The sequence below is a fragment of the Lampetra planeri genome, chromosome 2, assembly GCF_965212315.1.
Source record: "Lampetra planeri chromosome 2, kcLamPlan1.2.h2, whole genome shotgun sequence".
NCBI classification, from domain to species: domain Eukaryota; kingdom Metazoa; phylum Chordata; class Hyperoartia; order Petromyzontiformes; family Petromyzontidae; genus Lampetra; species Lampetra planeri.
The window spans coordinates 23,517,868-23,527,284 of NC_136108.1; the positions used below are offsets into that span (position 1 = coordinate 23,517,868).

The window sequence follows — 9,417 nt, forward strand, 5'->3', positions numbered from 1 at the left end:
CTCTCGTCCTCTGGCTTGAGATGGCTGCCACCTATGGGTCAGATGATTGCATTGCACCATTAAGCAATTGGTAATTAAATATAATATTTTTGTCCTAAAAAGTGTAACATTTTGTACAAAAAATTTCACGAACATTAATTGTCACGCACAACGAGTCTGTGTGGAAAATGTCAGCTCGATTGGATCACGGGAAGTGGGTTAAAAAACGACCGAAAGATTTGCACGGTCCTAAGCAAGCAAGCGAACTTAATAAAAAGGATTTAAAAATATATTCGCCTGTGGATGACGCGGGGATCGATCCCGCGACCTTTGGCATGGGAAGCGAGGGCGCTACCAACTGCGCTACTCCGCCAGGGCCTGTGGAGGTGTCACGCTCTGGGCTCCTACACTGTGACGTTCAGCCAAAGCCATGAATGAGTTCTATTTTAATAAATGTAAAATTATTTTTTTTTGCCTAAATAGTGTAAAATTTTTGAAAAAAATTTTCACGAACATTGTCTCGCACAACGAGTCTGTGTGCAAAATGTCAGCTCGATTGGATCACGGGAAGTGGGTTAAAAAACGACCGAAAGATTTTCATGGTCGAAAGCAAGCAAGCACGCAAGCAAGCACGCAAGCAAGCGAACTTAATATAAAGGATTTAAAAAGGGTAAGAGTGAAGGAGACCGTGTTTGTGTATAAGTAGCTCTGTGGTGTAATGTGGCTTTTGAACTATTTTGGAATTTTTTTTATTTTTTAAATGGCTCTTCTTCTTTGAAAGGTTGTCGATCCCCAATCTGTCATCATTATTAGACCCCATGCATAACAGGTGCTGTCGGCTACAGTCGCCCCCGCTTACTGTGCAGCAGAGGGCAGTGTAAAAAAACCCATCATTATACTGCACTTCTATGAAACCCACGTCTATGCTGTTCCCTGACCTTCACACCACAGGCGAAGTATGGCCAAGTAACTCGTCAGGTGGTCTAGGATCTCATCTAGTAGTGGAGTGATACATATATATTTTCGTCAACTTACAAAAAAAATGGCTTTCTTCTTCTTTGAAAGATTGCCGACCCCCCCTAGATGCAAATTGTTCCCTTTGGTCAGCACTCACCCCTGAGCAGAAATACGGAGACTAAACTTGGCTAATAGCAAAATCTTAATTTCATATACACTATACTACTGTAAAGAAGCTCTTTCTCAGGCCCCATTTTCTAGACGATTTATTTTACAGTAACGTATTTACAAGGCAAAAGTATGACTAACATGTTCACAAGGCAATGACTATCTGCAGCCCCAGTGGTTCCCACTAGATTCATCTCGAACAGTCTTTCTTGATGGGTTCCACCATGTCCATCTCGAACAGTTGGCCCGATGTTTTCCACAATGCCGATGTCCAACAGTCGGCCCCGATGTCATCCACCTGCAGTCATCCTTCAGTCCCCGAGCCAGTGCCCCGATCGCGGGCCTCGCTCCCCCTTATATAACCACTCGGCTACGCCCTGGTAACTTCCAGCACTTTCCCCTGGTAGATTCTTCCAGCAGACGCTACCATCTTCTACTTCCCTTCTTGAACCTTCCCTCGATCAGTACCCTGCACCTGTTTCCACCCATCTCCACTGACCCCACTATAACCCTTGCCATGTACAGTACCCTACAAAGGAGCTCCACTCTAATTTCTCTCCCATGCAATTCCCTCAATATCATAAGTCACCAATGCGGACTTTTAAACGTGCTTTGACGGCGACAGAAAGATGGACAAATAACTAGATCCGGAATAGATAATCTTAACAACAGTTAGAATTGATTAACTGTGCCTTTGTTCATTATGCACTATTGACGCACTATGCACAAGGACACAAACCAACTGTGGCAGATAATTTCTCAACCGTTAAAATGTGACATCTACACAGCGTCACCGCACGTCAAAGACAACACAGAGGACAAACAACTCTCAAAACTCTCGGCAACATTAACAGAATACATCAGCACAGCATCCCCTCGCGTCTACGATTACAAAACACTGAGTATAACCAACTCTCAAAACAGCACACATCTGCACAGCTCCCCTGCACGTCCACAAAAACAACACCGTGGCAAAAAACCATACAGAATAACGCGACGACTGGTCATACCAACCCTCATGCACGATCCACTCTTGGGTAACGAAACAATGCCACTGCTATTCAGTGGCCTAAAATAAAATGTTTCGCTCCGGATGATCGCTGCAAAGTATAACCTGTGTTTTGATTTAGTGTGCTGATCTTAAAGGTGCATTGAAAAAATGTGATACTCCGACTGATGCTCCTGCTGTTGTGGAGTGACTCATGTTGTTTGTCGTTTATTGTGAAAATTCTTTTCGAAATCACCAAAATAAAGCCATAAAAGCAATGAAAGTGATCTGTTTCATTGCTTTTATGGCTTTATTTTGGTGATTTCGAAAAGTTTTTTGGTTTGGCCATGTTTGTTGTAGTATGGAAGTTAGACTGATGGCCTTAATCTAAGTTGTCTTGTGGTTGCTGTTGTTGTTTGACTTGCATCCCACTGGGATTTTTGCACACAGCGTTTGTGTACGGTGCTTTTTCTGCAATATTTTGCTGTATTTTCTTGGATTTTTTGTTTGCACATAGTCACATAGTCACTTTAAGATGTTTTCTTGATCATTTTTTGTTTTTTGTTTGTTGCGGTTGCACCCGATTCAAGAGGCGAATGGCTCAGGGCTATACCTAATAAATGAACTTGAAATTGAAGGGAACATAACGGCAGTCTCAGAACTTGGCTGGCATCTTCAACAGCACTCTGAGAAATTCAACACAGTTGCAGTTTAGGGACTTGGTTGGAGTTATCAACAGCGCGTTGAACAACTTGACGCAGTTGAAGTCTGGGGCATTTATTGTGGAGCTTCCAAACAGCGCTCTAAGCAACTTCGCTCAACAGCCGACCAAAGCACCAACTCGGCTCTCCCCGTAGCACTGCACAGTGACTCCACTCAGCAGAAGCACCGCGCACCAAGCAGTCCACACAACTGCAAAGGCGCCCACAATGACTCATACATCAGCGTCCCCTAGTAACTGCCCCCACCTTGGGAGCCCCCCCCCCCAGGTCCCGACAAACACCGCCTACTGTACACGCATAGCGTTCACCTGAATACTAAAATTGTATCCCACCCTCACAGCATCTCTCTCTACCCTCCCTCGTCGGCAATCGGCTGCCTGTTGCTAGGTCGCCTACCTCTATCTCTCGCCCCTCAGGCCCTGTTAATCAATTTGGCAGGTACAGCGTCTTCCAATCAGAACCTTGTAAATTCGTTATATTTAACCTGATTTTCTTGGCAACACTAGCCTTCAATCACATATAGCCCCACCGACTCTCACCCCACGCCAACTGGCCTGCCCGGACTGGCCAATTCATGTCCTGCCCCCAGTCAAAGCCAGACTTAGTGGCGTCGTTGCTTCCGGCATCGTTGAGGGTCTTAGCAAATTATTCCCCCCATAACTGCTCACCCCCCCATTACCTCGGCTCACCCGGGCTAGAAAGCGCTTGTACACACCCACACCGTTACAATTACACTACTGTACACTACACCACTATATACTACACTACTAGGCAATGACAGCACCACTTTAATAACACGCCAAAAAAGCACAACTAAATGATGATGCAGTGGCGAGATGTTAACGGCCTCTCTCCTGGTGTGCAGGTGGTGGTGGGTTTGATCTAGACCCTGATGCCTACTTTATATTTGGAGTTTGCATGTATCTCTCTCCTTGTGGTAGTATGGATTTTTCCCTGGGTTCTCCGGGTTTTCCCTCCACATTTAGAGACATGCATTAGATTTTTCTGCCATAAAGGTCCACATGTCACCTTATCATGCGAGTGGTGGTGCTAGCAGTCACAATTGCAAATATCTGCCATTCTGATCGCGTTGTGTGCTGCCCAACCTAATTGCTTCACTGCGCTGTATGTACTGTATACACAGTACTGTACTAATGTATAATATACCCTAAAAGGCCCCACTGCTTCTCGACAATCAACTTGGAATTCTTTACAACTGACTGGTGAGTACCTCGGTAAAAGAGTAGAGTATTTCGTATATATCATAGTTAAAAGGTATGGTTAGTTTATTTCTTTAAAAATGTCATGTACTTGGAAAATTTGATGAACCATAAGTATAACTCTCAAATAACCGGCATATTGATTAACCAGCACTATCCATTTCCCATGGATGTGAGATCAGTTTTTGCTGGATATGTAATTTTTTTAATAATGTGTTCATCAAATTATAACTCTAAGTACTCAAAAGACATAGCGACAATATTGATTTACTGTAATCACATTACATAGTGTTCACTGCAAATATATTTTTGACTCGATGATGCCTACACCTGCATGCATTCTCAGAATGAGAGAAGCCAAATGGTAGCACGTTTGATCTTTGTTGAAGAGGTTCACAGTTCAAATCTGTCAGGCAGCCCTTATGATTACTGCAGAAATATTAACCAAAAATGTGTCATCTGCTTTACAGTGGATGTTTAAAAAACTTTGGCTCACCAAAATTTTGCAAAATTAGAAAAATTTGCCACAAATAACCCAAATGGGATTACATATGAATCATCTCCCCACCCTACTGGCAGTCTCTAGCCCATATGCATTGTTGGATATGTAAAATGCGAAAGTAAAATATGCATATATTTATGTCAGCACCATATACATGTCAAGATTATTATGATAAAAGGTGAATGCTATGGAGGATTTTTTGTCTCGTGCTCCTGTATATAGGCCTACCCAACCTGCAGGTCCACACATGCTGGCTGCTCCTATTCTGCATTGTCCAAAGAGTCCACATCAACATCCACAACCTGCTGGGGTTCATATCACTCTCCCTTAAGAGTCCAACCTCTCCAGCTTCATGCTGTCTCCATCGACAACTTGGAAGTTGAACCTTGGAGTAAAATCTTCAACTCCACACATTTGTAATGAGAAAGACCAGTGAATAATGTGGATGAAATGGAGCTTCTTTGTCTCAAGCTCAAGGTGACACATCTATCTGGTCTCCATTTGATTCTGTATTGCCTGAAAATTCCACCCACACTTCCACATCCACAAACTGCTGATGGTGGCTTCGCTCTGCCTCAGAGTCAGAATTCTCCTCCTGTTTCACACTGCTTCCATTGATGTGATGGTCGGATTTTGGAGTTGAATTTACATGTTCACATTTCACATTCACTTCTTCACGCTTCACCATCACTTCACATTTCACCTTCACTTCTTCACTCTTCACATTCACTTCTTGATATTTTATTCTTGCTTCTTGACATTTCACCTTCACTCCTGGCCACGTTTCATATCTGGAATGTTTTTCTGATTCTTGTTTTATGAGGTATGAGCTCATTCCAGAACGTTGACTTTCACATGTCAAGTTCTGATTAATTTCCTTGTGAATCTTTTGATGCCTGTTTCGAATCCCTAACTGTCGAAACGCCTTCCCACACACAGTGCACTGGAAGGGTTTCTTTCCGGTGTGTATATTCCGGTGGTTGTGAAGAACTGATGACCGTGCAAACGCCTTTCCACACAGAGTGCACTTGAAGGGTTTCTCTCCTGTGTGTGTTCTCTGGTGTCTGTGAAGATCTGATGACAGTGCAAACGCCTTCCCACACACCGCGCACTTGAAGGGTTTCTCTCCTGTGTGTGTTCTCTGGTGTCTGTGAATATCTGATGACAGTGCAAACGCCTTCCCACACACAGCGCACTTGAAGGGTTTCTCTCCTGTGTGTGTTCTCTGGTGGATCTTAAGATCTGATGACCGTGCAAATGCCTTCTCACACACACTGCACTTGAAGGGTTTCTCTCCCGTGTGTATTCTCAGGTGCCTTTGAAGATCTGATGACCGTGCAAACGCCTTTGCACACAGAGTGCACTTGAAGGGTTTCTCGCCTGTGTGTGTTCTCTGGTGTCTGTGAAGATCTGATGACAGTGCAAACGCCTTCCCACACACAGTGCACTTGAATGGTTTCTCCCCTGTGTGTGTTCTCTGGTGCTGCCTCAAGCTTCCAGTGTGATTCGTGCTGTATGGGCACTGGTCGCACTGGTGTATTTTAGTACCAAGTTGGGCTGAGTGTCTTGGCTCCATTTGAATGATTCTGCAGAGCAAAGTGGCAGAGGAACTGGGAGCTGCAGACAGAACACAGGAATATCCACACGATGTATGTGAGCATAGATGCACACAGGTATACACATATATACAGTTACACATGACATTCACCTATGACATACACATCTATACTGAAGCATTCACTAGAAATAAAAAAAAATCATCCCCAATGCACCATACAAGCTCATTTAAGGCTCGATATGCTATTGACAATCACCTATTGACCTGGCACAGCAGACAATGTGAGTGCAAGTGGTCAGCATTATACCTGGAGGTCCCTTGTATCTTCAATAGCAATGCTAATCCATAACTCAATGTACACAATTTCGGTTGCGTCTGGCTACTGAAGAAATGTTGACTTTAGCAACTTTCTGCTAAAAATAAAGGGTGTTAAAAATAAAACAATTTGCAATGGGCAAATAATGTAGCAAAATGGACAAAGTAATGTTCAATTGCAAATTGGAGGTCCAAAGCCAGGATCAGTTTTGCTTGAATTCTCGAATTGACACTTGTTGCTTTAGCTGTGTATTTGCTGTGTTCATGTCCTGTTTCCATGCTTGTAAAACATTGCATGGAAGAAAAAAAAATATCACTTTCATTAAACCTTGGTGTTTAATAGAGTCATCATACTTTACAGCAAATACAAACTTTAGACTCTAACACACTGGCACGATGAACAAGGCGGTGGTGTGGTCAGAACCATGCTTGGCTGCCTGTATCTGCTCAGTACTGACGCTCATTTCACCAAGCAATTAAATGACGATCAATCAACCCAGTGGAGGATCACAATAAGTTATATCACTTGTCAATAATGTCTACTGTTAGCAATAATCCAACTCTGATTGTTGGATACATAATGCAGTGGACTAACAACTTCGCCTCGTTCCCCATGTAGATATGCTCTTACGTAAATGTTTCACATGGATAAATAACGTATAAACAAAACAGCCACCATTCAACACTAATTGGAAGCAACATCATCACAGTGCTCATGTCAGGATAGGTGCAATTTAAGGCCATGTAAGTGTGGAAAACTTTCCAGCAGGTCATGGGAATTATATAGGTATCAAGGGATGATCGACTAATATGACTGCCAGATGCACCACCTGTGCTCCCCACTGTGGCAACAATGCGTTTTAGCCACTCAGTGCTCTGGCTATTGATGTGGGCATCGCTCCTCCGACCTCGTTGCAGGGCAAATGCCTCCAACTGGCCTGCAGCATTCTTCACGAGCCTCCTCCACAGAGGCCGATCTTGACACCGCTGGATAAAGTCTTTGGCAAATCCACTCAGCTCCAGATCCTACTACTGTATACCGTATCAGTTCATCTCTTTTCCAGCCCTATCATGCCCGTTTAGCCCCCTTTATCCAACCAAGCAGAGGCTGCTTGGGCATGCAGACATGATCCAGAAAACAGACCTTTGCCCGCTGGAGCTCACTGATCGGAATGTGTCCAGATATTTCAAGGATTTGTGAGCTCCTCACACAATCCAGCCTGGTTAAACTCAAGATGGATGGTAGGCAGGCCAGCCTGAATGGATCCTAAATCCTCTCTCTCCCATGATATAAATAGCAACCCTCAGAGTATACACACACAGTGTACATACACGCACTGTACACACCCACTGTAGATACACATAAAGATCCCCCGTATAGCTTTAACAGACTTCATATTCTTTGTTCTTTCGATAAAGTCACGTAGAAAGAAAATAAAAATAACATAAAATATAAATATTATTTTAATTGTATTGTCATTTTAATTGTAATAACATTTACTTTAATACAATAAAAAATTGTAGTTATTTTTATTTTCTATCTACGTGACTTTACCGAAAGAACCAAGAATATGAATTCCTGCAGTCACAAAAGTTTTAAGTCAAAGCCTTAAGACTGTTGGGGAAAGTGCTGTTAGTATCTATGAAGGCCGGTACAGTTCACGTGGGGGTGGGTGGCCAGCACCACACCTGACCGCCTTTGTCTCCCCAGTTGTGTTTACATACCACACCAGGCACTCATTAGAGGCGGAGTCGACCTAGGGGAGGCCCAAGAACCGGTTCAGTTAATCGTCACTGTGGCCATGAGCTCAGGTCGCCGGGTGTGCAGCACAGCGCGCTAACCACTGCGCCACGCACAGTGCAGACACAGTGTCCATATAATGGATACACGTTGTACAGTGTACACAACGTAATATACACATACGCATTGTACATGCAGTGTAAAGTACGCAGTGTATACTGTATACAGTAAACACGAAGTGTACAGTGAACACTTGGAACATACACGCGTACAGTGTACACAATGTTCACGTTGTTGTTGAACTCACGCACTCAAGGGATCTCTGTAGAATAGAGGAATTTAGGATTAATATAAATAAATGTAAACGCTAAATCCACTGCTCACCACTTCACTCACCCCGATTTCTCTCTCGCTCAGTCTCTGACGTCACTACACGCACGTCATCAGCCCGAGACGGCTGGGGGAGGTGTACCCTACTAGTGACGTCATGTGATCAAGTAACTCCACCCCTCACGCGTACCAGCGCGTGACGTCATGTATGTTTGGTCCATGCCGAATGCCCTCCCAGTAAAATTCTAATTTGGGCAAAGCCACGCCCATTCATCTCATTAACAATTTATTTAAATTCGATTCATATTCTTTGGTTCTTTCGGTAAAGTCACGTAGATAGAAAATAATAATAAAAAATAAGCTAAAAATAATTTTATTATTTTCTATCTACGTGACTTTACTGAAAGAACCAAAGAATATTAATTCCTGCAGTCACGAAAGTTTTCAATTAAAATGTTACCGCCTCTACGGGGAGGATTTCCACATAACCATAATATCTTTTAACAAACTCCGAGACAAGAAAGCTCATCTGATCGAGTCACTCACATTTCTGAAGAGATGCCACGACTCTAAGGTAATACCGATCTCATTTACACTTGACTTCTGCTGCCGTCACATCTTCCAATGCCAAACGAATTTTCTTCAGACCTAGCTTAGCCCTAATCTCAGAGAGAATTAAACTGATCCGTACTGAACTAGACCATGTAGACAAGACACTATTGAAATCACACTTAACATTGATGGAACAAATGTCTACAACAGATTGGGAACATGTAAATAACATGACCGCTTCATCAGCTGCTACAATGTCAACTAAATGTAAAGATGACTTGATTTCCAAGTTCAACCTCCTTTCCAAGAAAAAAACAGATCCACACATGAAAAAGTTAGACGTTGACAAAGTTACATTTTGACTTAAAACTTTCGTGACTGCAGG

The 9,417-nt window shown here is 43.1% G+C and overlaps 1 protein-coding gene across 4 annotated transcripts; it reads right to left on the bottom strand.

Moving 5' to 3' along the window:
- Nucleotides 1-1,186: 1,186 nt before the first annotated feature.
- On the bottom strand, nucleotides 1,187-8,633 carry LOC144730255 (uncharacterized). 4 transcript variants are annotated; one of them, XM_078610915.1, is made up of 2 exons: nucleotides 8,547-8,633; nucleotides 1,187-6,153 (listed from the first exon to the last, which is right to left on the bottom strand). In XM_078610915.1, the coding sequence occupies exon 2, from the start codon at nucleotides 6,110-6,112 to the stop codon at nucleotides 5,009-5,011; it is 1,104 nt and encodes a 367-aa protein (XP_078467041.1). In that variant the 5' UTR covers nucleotides 6,113-6,153; nucleotides 8,547-8,633; the 3' UTR covers nucleotides 1,187-5,008. The 4 variants fall into 4 exon arrangements, with proteins under 4 accessions (XP_078467041.1, XP_078467068.1, XP_078467051.1 ...); XM_078610942.1 differs by having other exon boundaries at nucleotides 8,535-8,580; XM_078610925.1 differs by having other exon boundaries at nucleotides 8,462-8,552.
- Nucleotides 8,634-9,417: the final 784 nt, after the last annotated feature.